The sequence below is a fragment of the Hypanus sabinus genome, chromosome 18 (assembly GCF_030144855.1).
Source record: "Hypanus sabinus isolate sHypSab1 chromosome 18, sHypSab1.hap1, whole genome shotgun sequence".
Classification (NCBI taxonomy): domain Eukaryota; kingdom Metazoa; phylum Chordata; class Chondrichthyes; order Myliobatiformes; family Dasyatidae; genus Hypanus; species Hypanus sabinus.
Genome location: NC_082723.1, coordinates 68222901 through 68238122, shown reverse-complemented (window position 1 = coordinate 68238122; position 15222 = coordinate 68222901). Strand labels below are relative to the sequence as shown.

At 45.4% G+C, this 15222-nt stretch overlaps 1 protein-coding gene across 1 annotated transcript in view; it reads right to left on the bottom strand.

Annotated features, from left to right (window-relative positions):
• noc4l (nucleolar complex associated 4 homolog) overlaps window positions 1-15222 on the bottom strand; it is a 70306-nt gene that overhangs the window by 46673 nt on the left and 8411 nt on the right. Inside the window, exons 3-4 of the mRNA XM_059994614.1 lie at window positions 9740-9846; window positions 1585-1692 (exon numbers count right to left, since the gene is read on the bottom strand). Of these exons, the coding sequence (XP_059850597.1) occupies window positions 1585-1692; window positions 9740-9846 (215 nt within the window). The remainder of the gene's footprint in view (window positions 1-1584; window positions 1693-9739; window positions 9847-15222) is intronic.

Genomic DNA, 15222 nt, shown 5'->3' with positions numbered 1-15222 from the left:
CTTTCAACAGAAAAGCCTATAAAAATAGTGGATAAGGCCCAGTCCATCACAGGTAAAAGCTCTCTCTGCCATTAAGCACATCTACATGCCACGCTGTTGTAGGAAAGCAGCATCCATCATCAGGGACCCCCACCATCCAGGCCACGTTCTCTCCTCACTGCTGCCATCAGGAAGGAGGTACAGGAGCCTCAGGTCCCACACCACCAGGTTCAAGAACAATTATTATCCCTCAGCCATCAGGAAGGAGGTACAGGAGCCTCAGGACTCACACCACCAGGTTCAAGAACAATTGTTATCCCTCAGCCATCAGGAAGGAGGTACAGGAGCCTCAGGTCCCACACCACCAGGTTCAGGAACAGTTATTACCCCTCAACCATCAGACTCTTGGAGCAAAAGGGGATAACTTCACTTGCCCCATCACTTAACTGTTCGTACAACCTATGGACTCACTTTCAATGACTCTTCGTCTCACTCTCTTGATATTTATTGCTTATTTATTAACTTTCTTTCTGCACAGTTTGTTGCCTTTTGCACTCTGGTTGATCGCCCTGTTGGTGCAGTCTTTCATTCATTCTAATATGCTTATTAGAAAGTCAAAGAGTCATACAACAGGGAAAGAGGCCTTTTGGCCCATCAGGTCCATGCCATCCAAGATTCCCAACTGAGCTCATCCCATTTGGCAAACTTCTACTTTGACAGATTTCTTTATATATGTGGTGGAGAATATACTGATTGGTTGCATCACAGCCTGGTATGGAAACACCAATGCCCTTGAATGGAAAATCCTACAAGAAGTAGTGGATTCTGCCCAGTACATCACAAATAAAGCCCTCACCACCATTGAGCATATCCACACAAAACACTGTCGAAGGAAAGCAGCATCCATCATCAAGGACCCCCAACCAACCAGGCCATGCTCTTTTCTTACTGCTGCCATCAGGAAGGAGGTACAGGAGCCTCAGGACCCACACCACCAGGTTCAGGAACAGTTATTACCCCTCAACCGTCAGGCTCCTGAACCAGTGTGGATAACTTCACTCACCTCAACTCTGAACTGAGCCTAGGGTCCCACACCACCAGGTTCAGGAACAGTTATTACCCTCAACCATCAGGCTCCTGAATAAGTGTGGATAACTTCACTCACCACAACTCTGAACTGAGCCTAGGGTCCCACACCACCAGGTTCAGGAACAGTTATCACCCCTCAACCATCAGGCTCTTGAACCAGAGGATATAACTTCACTTAATTCAACCCTCAACTAATTCCACAATCCTTAAATGCACTTTCAATGGCTCTACAACTCATGGCCTCTATTATTATTATTTTTTATTTACACAATTTTCAGTAACTCTTCATCTCATTCTAAATATTCATTGCTTTTTTAAAAATTCTTTGTATTTACTGTGAATGCCCGCAAAAAAGAATCTCAGGGTTGTATATGGTGATATACATGTACTTTGATAATAAGAAAATTACTTTGAACTTTGATCCCTCTACATTTTGAAACAAAGTACTCCTCCCACAAGCATCTCTGTAACTCGACATTCACACCGCAGAGAGGAATTTCAACACAGAGCACTCACCGTCAGCAACTCCACAGGGAAGTGACAAGAATCTTCGTCCTCATGTTGCACAAGAGGCTTCCTTCCTTCAGTCTGCACAAACTTCATTAGCGTGCGCAGTGCCAGTTCCTGGATCAGAAGCACAGAACTCAAAGCTCCAGCAAAAATTACAAATGCAAATTCAGGAGAAAGCCAAGAGTGGTCAAACTGAGGTTGTTCCTAATCATTGCGGGCTCAGGGGACCCCGAATCTCCTCTTGCCCAGTATCAAGGGGAGCACGGTAGGCCAGTAGTTAGCGTAACACGATTACAGTGCAGCATGGGGGTTCAATTCCAGTGCCACCTGTAAGGAGTTTGTACGTTCTTCCCATTACCGCATGGGTTTCCTCTAGATGCTCCAGCTTCCTCCCAAGATGGCACTGGCAATACACGGCAACATTTTGTTGAGCAACTCATTAAGTCTTCATGGTACAGGTTTCCGCTGAAGGTGGAATGTTCCTATGAAACCGTTTGTAAACCAAAATGTCGTAAAGCGAAGAAGCAATTACCATTAATTTATATGGGAAAAATTTTGAGCATTCCCTGACCCAAAAAAAACCTGCCAAATCAAACCAAATAAGACATAAAACGTATATAAAGTAGAAATATTGTAGATATGGTGTAGCTTCACTTGTCAAAATCGGGAAGACAGCGAGCCAAAATCGATTTGGAGAGAAAAAAAATTGGCACGAACACGCATGCGCACGTACACTCATTCGTACTCAGATGCTTATGCACATACACGCATGCGCAAACAACTGCACGCACAAGACTTCATGGTCATTGTAGTCTTTCTCGGTGTAAACACACATATAAAGCGGGCGTATTTTTTTCATAAATGCGAAAATCCTCTTTGGTTAGCGAAAACAGGTACGAATGTAAGTCTTTCGTAACAGCGAGTTGTCGTAAAGCGAACGTTCGAAAAACGGGGGATACCTGTACACTTTCTCTGAACTACCAGCACTGCAATCTGCAGTGCAGAACAGGTCCTTTTATCCCAAAGAGCCACACTGCCAATTTCACCCGAGCCTAATCACAGGACAACTTAGAATGACCAATTAACCTACCAGTCAATACATCTTTGGACTGTGGGAGGAAATCAGTGCACCGCAAGAAACTCATGCTCACACAGACAGGACGTACGGACTCCTTACAGATGACGTCAGAATTGAACTCCGAACTCTGACTGTAAAAGAGCTGCACTAACCACGATTGCCTCACATTGGGATCACCCAAAGTCTCACCACCTAGGAACACCCTTGGCTTGCGGTCAGCACTGTCGAGCATTTCCACTGCTTTGTAAAGAATAGTGTTACAAAACCATTCACAAATTCCTCGATATAGCATGGAGAGAATTCTATCTGTCTGCATCACCATTTGGTATGGGGTGGGGGGGGGCTACTGCACAGGATTGGAAAAAGCCGAGTTGTAAGCTGAGTCAGCTCCATCATGGCCACTAGCCTCCAAGGTATCCAGGGCATCTTCAAGGAGCAATGCCTCAAAAAGGCGGCCTCCATCGTTAAGGACCCCCGTCACCCCGGACATGCCCTGTTCTCATTGCTACCATCAGGGAGGAGGTACAGGAGCCTGAAGACACACACTCAGTGATTCAGGAACAGCTTCTTCCCCTCAGCCATCAGGGAGGAGGTACAGAAGCCTGAAGACACACACTCAATGATTCAGGAACAGCTTCTTCCCCTCTGCCATCAGGGAGGAGGTACAGGAGCCTGAAGACACACACTCAGTGATTCAGGAACAGCTTCTTCCTCTCTGCCATCAGGGAGGAGGTACAGGAGCCTGAAGACACACACTCAATGATTCAGGAACAGCTTCTTCCCCTCTGCCATCAGGGAGGAGGTACAGGAGCCTGAAGACACACACTCAATGATTCAGGAACAGCTTCTTCCCCTCTGCCATCAGGGAGGAGGTACAGGAGCCTGAAGACACACACTCAGTGATTCAGGAACAGCTTCTTCCCCTCTGCAAAGCAATTTCTGAATGGACATTGAACCCATGAACACTATCTCACTACATTGTTTATTTCTATTTTTGCACTACGTATTTAGCTGCTTATTATATACTGTAAATCATGTTTTTTCATATTTTGTATTGCATTGTACTGCTGCCATAAAGACAACAGATTTCACAACATAGGTGCAACGTAAGTGGAGGCGGAGAAAGGATGTCACTAGGTCAATTTCTACCTTTGATATCTCTCCCTTTCACTTTCAGGGAGGATGGGGTTCTGACCTGGAGTTACACTCAGACTTCGGTACTTTGCGGCGGTGGGATGCTGCTTTTCGATATCCCAAGGACGCAGCCCAGAAGACAAGCGCACCTTTGGGGTACTGGGGTTTCACGGCCGTGTGGATGAGCCGATGAATGAAGCCTTGCGGGAGAGAACGGAACAGCGGGTCAGCTGTCGGAGGCTGTGTACTCGCCGAGTTGTGCTCTCTTTCTCCCGTTGGTGAGAGATCGGTGCCAATTTGTGGGTCACAGAACTCAGGAAAAAAGTGGCGTGTCAGACTTTTAACACCGTACATCAACAAGTTATTTTGTTAAGTCTCCCCCTCACTGTGAAAGGAGACGTCCCTTTTTCCTTTTACTAGGGCGGGGGTCGGCAACCCGCGGCTCCGGAGCCACATGTGGCTCTTTTAGGTCTGTGCTGCGGCTCCCTGTTGCTTTGGGAAATAATTGGTTGTGGCGACCCTTTTCCTGGCACATCCGAACCGACTCACAATAAGATAGCCTACGGGGGTTTGCGAGCACAGAGCTTTGGAGCCTCTGCGCCATGGGGGGGGGGGGGGGGCAGGTTGAGGGAGGCTTAAAAGTGAGGCTGAAGATTTCGAATAAAGTTTTTTTCCTTCGACTGCAGTTACCGACTCCGTGTCGTAATTTTAGCGCTGCGTGTAGCACACCGCTACATGGTCAGTATTTAATTAATATGTTTTTTATGTTAGTTTGTTAGTTTTTGAAATGTAAATCTAAATTTGAAGATTATGGTGATCTTGTACAATCTAAATAAGACGTTGTGGCGGGCGACCCATTTCCTGACACATCCGAACCGGCTCACAATTAGCCAGCGTTCAGGCTAAGGGAGATAGCCTACGGGGGTTTGTGAGTACGTGTCTTTTGCAGCATCCGCGCCCATGGGGGGCGGGTTGAGGGAGGCTTAAAAGCAAGGCTGTTTAGTTCGAATAAAGCTATCTTTGACTGCAGTTTACTGACTGCGTGTAGCAACCGCTACAACGTGTTTTTATCGCTGGCTGTCCAGAGGGGAGGTGCTGAAACGCTTTGTCGCGCGTCTGGAAGAAGTGAAAACTTTCCTGGGCAGCAAAGGGCTCAACTTTCCTGAGCTGGAACAGCCAGAGTGGCTGGAAAAGCTACACTTCATGGTAGACATGACAGCGCACCTGAACACGCTGAACACAGCTCTTCAACGGGGTAAGGACGTACAGCCCTGCACATGTTGGGGGATGTTTTGCATTCGAGCGCAAGTTGACGTTGCTTGCCAGAGATTTACAGAAAGGCACATTGTCTCACTTCCCCAATTTGAGAGAGTTCAAACAATGTCACGACATGATAAATTCGGAGTATTTACATTCTGCAATCATCGCAATGCAAACATCGTTTGGGAAACGCTTCTGTGAGTTCAGAGAGGAAAAAAACACATTATCCTTCCCGGTCACTCCCCTAAGCATCGATCCATCCCTACTGAATACGACTGCATTGTCAGGTGTGAGTCAACCTGAAGAAGTATGATAAATATTTTAATTGCGTATTATTTTACGTATATTCATATGTTTTCATTGTTCAGTGAAATAGTCCTTTTATTTTTCAGGTTGACAGCTGGCTGACGTTATTTTTGGTTTGCTGCTGGCGGCAAATTTAAGTTTGGCGTTTTTCATAAATACAAGAAGGACTCAAATAGACGTTGAGTATTTTACTTAAAAGTAACCTTCAACCCAACGTCTTTTTTTCGGAGTTCAAAATGTTTTTGTTGCATGCAGAAATGTAATTTCGTTTTCTCTGCAGGAGTTCATCAATTTCATAAATGCAACACATTATAGTTTATTTATACATAGCATAAAGGCAAAACAAAACGTTGTATGCAGTGTTATTTCATTTTAAATGTCAAACGGGTTTTGCGGCTCCCAGTGTTTTCTTTTCTGTGGGAAACGGGTCCAAGTGGCTCTTTCAGTGGTAAAGGTTGCTGACCCCTGTACTAGGGTGAGAGATAGCCTGTGGTATGTTGAATTGTTGAGTGAATGGATAGTTTTTGTTGTTCTGCAGCTCATGGTCTTTATCGGGGACTTTGCTATTGCTTGCTTGGTGGGTGGAGGGTGCTGATGCTTTTCTGTGGAAGTGGGTGGGGTTCTAATATTTTATCTGTCACTCATTCTTCAGGGAGCTTTAGTTTTTGTGGATGTCTGCAAAGAAACCGAATTTCAGGAGGTATAGTGTATATATTTCTCTGATACTAAATTGAACTGTCGACATACGCTGGTGATATTAAACCTTATTCTGATCTGCTATAAGTACAAACCCCATTTCCAGAAAAGTTGGGATATTTTCCAAAATGCAATAAAAACAAAAATCTGTGATATGTTAATTCACGTGAACCCTTATTTAACTGACAAAAGTACAAAGAAAAGATTTTCAATAGTTTTACTGACCAACTTAATTGTATTTTGTAAATATACACAAATTTAGAATTTGATGGCTGCAACACACTCAACAAAAGTTGGGACAGAGTTAAAATAAGATTGAAAAGTGCACAGAATATTCAAGTAACACTGGTATGGAAGACTCCACATTAAGCAGGCTAATTGGTAGCAGGTGAGGTATCATGACTGGGTATAAAAGTAGTGTCCATCAAGGCTCAGTCTTTGCAAGCAAGGATGGGTGCGGCACTGCCTACGAAACCGTCATGCTACTGTGACAATTATAGCCACCTGGGCTCGGGAGTACTTCGGAAAACCATTGTCACTTAACACAGTCCGTCGCTGCATCCAGAAATGCAACTTGAAACTGTATTATGCAAGGAGGAAGCCATAATACATCAACTCTAATCAGAAACGCCGGCGAGTTCTTTGGGCCCGAGCTCATCTCAGATGGACCGACAGACTGTGGAACCGTGTGCTGTGGTCAGATGAGTCCACATTTCAGCTAGTTTTCGGAAAAAACGGGCATCGAGTCCTCCGTGCCAAAGATGAAAATGACCATCCTGATTGTTATCAGTGAAAGGTGCAAAAGCCAGCATCTGTGATGGTATGGGTGTGCATCAGTGTCCACAGCATGGGTGAGCCACATGTATGTGAAGGTACCATTGACTCTGAGACATATATTAGGATTTTAGAGAGACATATGTTGCCATCAAGGCGACGTCTCTTCCCGGGACGTCCATGTTTATTTCAGCAGGACAATGCCAGACCACATTCTGCACAGGCTACAGCAGTGTGGCTTTGTAGACACAGAGTGCGTGTGCTTGACTGGCCTGCTGCCAGTCCAGATCTATTTCTTATTGAAAATGTATGGCGCATTATGAAGAAGAGAATCAGACAACGGAGACCACGGACTGTTGAGCAGCTGAAGTCTTATATCAAGCAGGAATGGACAAAATTTCTAATTTCAAATCTACTACAATTAGTATCCTCAGTTCCAAAATGATTAAAAAGTGTTATTAAAAGGAAAGGTGATGTAACACAATGGTAAACATGCCTCTGTCCCAACTTTTGTTGAGTGTGTTGCAGCCATCAAATTCTAAATTTGTGTATATTTACAAAATACAATTAAGTTGGTCAGTAAAACTATTGAAAATCTTTTCTTTGTTCTTTTGTCAGTTAAATAAGGGTTCACGTGAATTAACATAGCACAGATTTTTGTTTTTATTGCATTTTGGAAAATATCCCAACTTTTCTGGAAATGGGGTTTGTACATTGAAACACGCAGTGAAATGCACCGTTTGCATTTGAGGACGTGCTGGAGGCAGTCTGCAAATGTCGCCGTACTTCCAGCGCCAACGTCGCATGCCCACAACTCACCGACCCTAATCCGCTCATCTTTGGGGGAAACTCTTGCGGTCACAGGGAGAACGCACAAACTCCTTACAGACGGCGGCAGGAATTGTAATGCCACTGGTGGTGCCGCAAAGCGGTAAGCTGACCACTATGCCACTCTGCTGCCCAACTTGGGTCACATTCACCTTATTCAGTGACTGTCACATTTTGATAAAAATACCGGACGCAAGCCCAGCTGAGATCAAGGAAAGGGGAAGAAATGGAGACAGAAGAGACATTCAAGGACTCAGGGCCTTCACTATATATTTTTTGTGTGACTGTTTGTTACTGATATCTTCTATGTGCCTTGTGCTGCGTGTGACTGTTGCACCTTGGCCCCCGAGAAACACTGCTTCATTTGGCTGCATTCATGCAAGGTGGAATCAGAGGTGGAGAGGGTTAGAAGCTTTAAATTCTTGGGCATTACTATTTCAGAGGATCTGGCCTGGACCCAGCACACAAGTGGAATTGCGAAGAAAGCACACACTACTTCCGTCAGAGTCTGCGGAGATTCAGGGTCTAATACTTTGATAAACCTCTATAGTTGTGCAGCGGAGGGAGTACTGACTGGCTGCATCATGGCCAGTCACACCAATGCCCTTGAACGGAAAATCCTACCAAAGGTAGTGGATTCTGCCCAGTTCATCACAGGTAAAGGCCTCCCAACCACTGAACATATCTGCATGAAACTATGTTGTAGGAAAGCAGCATCCATTATCAGATGTCCTCACCACCCAGAACATGCTCTCTTCTCGGTGCTGCCATCAGGTAGAAGGTACAAGAGTCTCAGGACTCAATTCACCAGCTTCAAGAACAGTTACTGCTCCACAACCATCAGACTCTTGAACAAAAGTGGACAACTACACTCATTTACCCCATCATTGAGATGTCCCCACAACCAATGATCTCACTTTAAGGACCCTTTACCTTACTGTCCGATGTTCTCGTTATTTGCTGCTATTTATTTATATTTGTATTTGCACAGTTTGTTGTTTTCTGCACTCTGGTTGGCCTTTCATTGATCCTGTTACAGTGACTAATCTATAGTCACTGAGTATGCTCACTGGGTTATATACGGTGACACATATGCACTTTGAACTTTGACAATAAAACAAACTGCCAGGGAAAGTGAGATGGCCAGGCAGCATCTGTGTACTACCCTGGATTCAGTTTTAAATGCCTCCACAGAGGCTAATAGATATGGAATAGTGAAACCAAATGAGAAACTGCAAGAGGAGGGTCCACTGACTCATCGCCTCATTTGGGTGGTCTTGTTCAGCAGTGTTCACACTTCCCGGCAGAAGTGTTCAATCTCCAGGGACTGAAGTAGCCAGGGAGATCCCAGTCAGAATCAGAGGGTGGGGAACTTGGAAAAGACGTCGGCCTCTGCGGCCGGGAGGGTGGGAAGGGGTCTGTTTTGCTGCTGCGGGTGTGCTTTGTTTTATATTAAATAAATTAGAGCCAAGATGGCGCAGGTGAACCACAACGACATTTTGCACGTTATGTACAATACTTCAAACTGCCCAAGTTGGTGCAGTCTTTCATTGATTCTATTCTGGTTATTACTCTATTGTGGATTTATCGAGTGTGCCTGCAACAAAATGAATCTCAGGGTTGTATATGACATCAACTATGTCCTTTGACAATCAATTTACTTTGAAATTTGAACTTTAAACACAAGTCATCCTGCAGATGCTGGACACACACAAAACGCTGGAGGAACTCAGCAGGTCAGACAGCATCCATGGAAAAGAGTAAAGAGTTGATGTTTCAGGCCGAGACCCTTCTTCAGGACTGGAAAGGAAGGGGGGAAGGTGCTAGAATTAAAATGCTGGGCAGCTGGGGGGGGGGAGGTGGGGCAGGACAAGATAGAAGGTGATAGATGACGCCAGGTGGATGGGAAAGGTAAAGAGCTGGAGAAGGGAGGGGAGTGGACCATGGGAAAAAGGGAAGGAGGAACAGCAGGGGGAGGCGATGGGCAGGTGAGGAGAGTGGCAAAATGAAGAGGGAAGGGAGGGGAATTTCTTCCCTTGCCCCAATGATCCAAACGCAGCCAGAAACGCATCCCCCATGTCTTACCTGCACTCCAACTGATCCGTGGTTCATCTGATGAAAGAGTTGCTGGACACAAGCTCGGTAGCGATGCCTCATCCAGATCTTGTACTTCGTCTCAGCATCAAAGTCAGCTGGAATCACATCAACACATCATTACTTCTGTTGGTTTCTTCAACCTTTCTGAGTATTATTATTCCGACAGGTGAAATTCCACACTGCCATCATAGCGACCTCCTCACGTCAGCCATTATCATCGGGTTCAGCGCGCATACAAAAACTTTGAGGTCAGCAGAAAAGGCCATTGGCTACAGTCCACCATCACATCAGATCTTGCATGTGTCCAGAACAAAGCAGCAGGCAGGAAAAATCATTGTAACCACTACCCACCCTGCACACTGCCTTTCCCAAAAGGTCCCTTCTGGAAAGTGCTCAAACAAAAACCTCACCCCATCTTAAAAGTTTCCTCCCCCAGGCAGTTAATCTGATCCACCATTCTAGTTTGCACTGCACCTTCCTCTATTGCCTCAGTCCCACACTGTAAATACTTTAAACCACTTTTAATAATGCTGTTTATATTACAAATACATGCTGGCATTTTTTCACATTTTATTCCATATCAGTGCAGTGTGTGTGGTGTCCAGGGAGGGGCAGCACCTCTGGTGGAGGGGCTTGTCGTGTCCATTCCTGGGCAGCTCACTCACCTTTGGTCCCCACATGACACTCAGCTCTCACCTGCGGCTCCAAGGAGCTGTTTGCCTGCGACAGCAGCCACACCCCGGGATAAACCATGTGAGGGTACTCGGCTGTCCTCATACCCCAGTGAGATAGGGACACGCAAAGGCAGCTCCAGTGGACTGGGCAGATGTGATCCAACAGCCAGGAACATGGTACCGTAAGGCGCCGTGGAGAGCGAAAGGCTTGATAAGGCACAGATGTCATGGTCATCCACGGCAACCAAGTTTGTGATCATACCACTGGATCTGACTTCTGAGGATGAGAGTGTGGAAATGCCCCAGTGCAAGGGCTTTTCCACCCTAAAAACCCTTCCACAAAGGTTTCCTTTCATCGTTGGACAACCACCATTCCATGCGTGCACTTGAACCTCTAACTGTATTTTTTATACAATTCTTTATAATTGTTGAATGTTGTTTTTTGTTGTATATCGTGCAAACACGCCACAGCAAGATCATAACAAATACATGTAAATCAGGGGTTCCCAACCTAGTATCTGTGGACCCCTCCCCTCGGTAAATCATAGGGGTCCATGGCATAAAAAGGGTTGGGAACCCCTGATGTAAAAGTACACGATGAATAAAGTTTGTATTTACTTAATGACATTCGCATGGAATTGGCCTCTCTGGCCCTTCAAGCAACCCCCGCATTTAATCCTAGTCTAATCACGGGACAATTTACCACGACCAATTAACCTACCAACAATACCTCTACGAGCTGTGTGGAAGGAAACCAGAGCGCCCGAGGAAACTCGCAGTCATGGGGAGAACCTGAAAACTTCTTACAGACAACAGCGGGAATTGAGCCATTCCCCTGTACCGTGAAGTGTTGTGCTACCCAAAAGGCTACAATCCTAACCCAGAAATACAGTGGGCTCCAGTTATTGGGCCATCTATTAATCGGGGCAGCTGCTTATTTGGATCAAAAACAAATCCAGAAAATAGCTGGGATTCCCTCCATTTATTTGGGACACCATGCCCCTTAATCAGGACAGGAGACGGTCCGCCACGTGTGGTACATTGCACTTAGAGAATCAGTTGAATTTGTTTATGTCGTATTCTCCATCTGGGCGGACAGAAGGCGATCCAAAAAGTAGACACTCTTCATCATTTTGGGTTTTTTTTATGCCAGGTAAAGATTTGACATGAAAAATTACCCTACTAGACCAAATTAAAAGCCACTCGCCTAAGACCACTATCGTCAGCTGGGGTGTCGAAATCTACAATTGCACGGGTGATACATCAGCAATGCAAGGGACAACAGGGAACATTCCAAAAACTTGGGCATGAAGTTAAGGATACAGATGTTGAAGGGGCCCTCAATCAATGGTTTTCCTTTGTAACTGGACGAGGTATGAGTGCCCAACTGGCCAACATTAAAAAAACAAGTCTGAGGAACAGGTTAAGAACCTGGATCAATAAGATCCTAAAGCAACAGGTGGTTGGTTGTCTCAATGGAAATGTAGACATCACATTAAATTCAAGAAACATGATTAGAATGATGGTGTTGATGCTGGGGTCACACAGCTGTTGCAGCAACAAACAGGGGAAATGGGCTTGCAGCATCTCACATTATCAATGTCCCACGGGGTCTTGCCATCGCACCCAAGACAATCAACTGCCTTTATGATGGAGACCGCCTTTGCGCACCAACTCCGATGCCTTCCCGTAGCATGCAGCAACACAGTCTGTTTATAGACTGAGTCACAGTCGGAAACAGTAAGGGACCGAGGGTCTAGTGAGATGGAGGAACTGAGGGAAATACATGTTAATAGGGAAATGGTGTTAGGTAAATTGAAGGGATTAAAGGCAGATAAATCCCCAGGACCAGATGGTCTGCATCCCAGAGTGCTTAAGGAAGTAGCCCAAGAAATAGTGGATGCATCGGTGATAATTTTTCAAAACTCCTTAGATTCTGGATTAGTTCCTGAGGATTGGAGGGTGGCTAATGTAACCCCACTTTTTAAAAAAGGAGGGAGAGAGAAACCGGGGAATTATAGACCGGTTAGTCTGACATCGGTGGTGGGGAAAATACTAGAGTCGGTTATCAAAGATGTGATAACAGCACATTTGGAAAGAGCTGAAATCATCAGACAAAGTCAGCATGGATTTGTGAAAGGAAAATCATGTCTGATGAATCTTATAGAATTTTTTGAAGATGTTACTAGTAGAGTGGATAGGGGTGAGCCAGTGGATGTGGTATAATTAGATTTTCAAAAGGCTTTTGACAAGATTAGTGTGCAAACTTAAGGCACACTGTATTGGGGGTATGGTATTGATGTAGATAGGGAATTGGTTGGCAGACAGGAAGCAAAGAGTGGGAGTAAACGGGACCTTTTCAGAATGGCAGGCAGTGACTAGTGGGGTACCTCAAGGCTCAGTGGTGGGACCCCAGTTGTTACAATAAATATTAATGATTTAGACGAGGGAATTAAATGCAGCATCTCCAAGTTTGTGGATGACACATAGCTGGGTGGCGGTGTTAGCTGTGAGGAGGATGCTAAGAGGATGCAGGGTGACTTGGATAGGTTAGGTGAGTGGGCAAATTCATGGCAGATGCAATTTAATGTGGATAAATGTGAGGTTATCCACTTTGGTGGCAAGAACAGGAAAACAGATTATTATCTGAATGGTGGCCAATTAGGAAAAGGGGAGATGCAACAAGACCTGGGTGTCATTGTACACCAGTCATTGAAGGTGGGCATGCAGGTACAGCAGGCGGTGAAAAAGGCAAATGGTATGTTGGCATTCATAGCAAAAGGATTTGAGTACAGGAGCAGGGAGGTTCTACTGCAGTTGTACAAGGCCTTGGTGAGACTGCACCTAGAATATTGTGTGCAGTTTTGGTCCCCTAATCTGAGGAAAGACATTCTTGCCACAGAGGGAGTACAGAGAAGGTTCACCAGATTGATTCCTGGGATGGCAGGACTTCCATATGAAGAAAGACTGGATCGACTAGGCTTATACTCACTGGAATTTAGAATATTGAGGGGGGATCTTATAGAAACATATAAAAATCTAAAGGGATTGGACAGGCTAGATGCAGGAAGACTGTTTCTGATGTTGGGGAAGTCCAGAACGAGGGGTCACAGTTTAAGGATAAAGGGGAAGCCTTTTAGGACAAAGATGAGGAAAAACTTCTTCACACAGAGAGTGGTGAATCTGTGGCATTCTCTGCCACAGGAAACAGTTGAGGCCGGTTCATTGGCTATATTTAAGAGGAAGTTGTGGCTAAAGGGATCGGGGGTATGGAGAGAAAGCAGGTACAGGGTTCTGAGTTGGATGATCAGCCATGATCATACTGAATGGTGGTGCAGGCTTGAAGGGCCGAATGGCCTACTCCTGCACCTATTTTCTATGAAGTGGAGCCCTCCGTCAACAAGCAGCTTGCCAATGCGGTAACCAGCTGTAGTACTGGCTTGCGATCGTAACCATGCATCAGAAATATTTCTGACCCAACGGTAAGACGGCTCCAACCACACAGAATAGTGGTAGCACACAAACCCAGTGTAACAATCAGAACGCTTGTCTCGAGACCCAAAGATCTAACAGCCTACACGGAGAGAGCAAATGCAACATACCAAATCCAATGTGGAGACGACCCCAAACACAATGTATGCCAAATGGGGAGAAAACTATCCATAAGACTACATGAAGATCAGCTGGCCGTAGGGGGACACGATCCTCTGTCGTTCAGCACAGTACATGAGGCGCTAGGAAAGATGGCACCTGGGGGTTTGGCAGATACAGCTTATTCTTCATTTATCTTGTCTTTCCTTTCTTTTTGAGGTAGTTGGGCTTCTGTTGGAACCCATGATATACAGCTCAAACTACGATTCTCCGCAAGTGGTGGTTTTCAGACCAGCTGTGCAGCCTGGCGCATCGCTATCTCCAGGAACGGCCTGGAAGACATGCGCCTTCAGGGAGCGACCTCGTAGGCAACCCGGTTCCTTGCATCATCCAACTTCTAAACAGCTTCAGGTGATGGGCCGCTACCCTGACATTCTGCTGTAAAAATGTCTTGATACAATTTTCAATTCATTGTCCCCCCAACGGATGCAAGCTGTCCAGACCCTGAGGCAGCAAAGCAGCCCCAAACCATGATGCTCCTTCCACCCTGCCTCAGGGTTGGGATGAGGTTTTGGTGTTGGTGTGCAGGGCCATTATCCCTCCAAACAAAGCAGCATGTATTTCTGCCAAAAAAGTTCAACAGAAATGTTGTGGTCTTTTGCAAACTTGACATGTGCAGCAATGGGTTTTTTTTATCTCGGAAAGCGGAAGATTCCTCCATGGTGTCCTTCCACAAAAACCACTCTTGTTCAGTGTTTTTCTTATAATGGCGCATGAACAGAGACTAGCAAGTTCTAGAGATTTCTGCAGATCCTGGATTCTTTTTCACCTCCTTCAGCATTGCAAGCTGTGCTTTTGGTGTGATCTTTGCAGGACGCCCACTCCTAGACACAGTAGCCACAGTACTGAGTTTTCCCCATTTGTAGACAATTTTTTTATATATTGTGGTGAGATGAACACTCAAGTTTTTAGAAATGCCTTTTCAGCCTTTTCCAGCTTTGTGCATCTGAAAGTTGTTTTGATCAAGCACGGTGCACATAAACAGACCTTTCTTGGGAAGAGCAGGCTATCAGTAACCTGACTTTGAGTGTCTTTGTTACAGGGCAGGACATCTCTACAACTCACACCACTGATTGGAACACCTGACTCCAAACAGCTTTTGCAGAAGGCATTACCCCAGAGGTTCACCTACTCTTTTGGAACCTA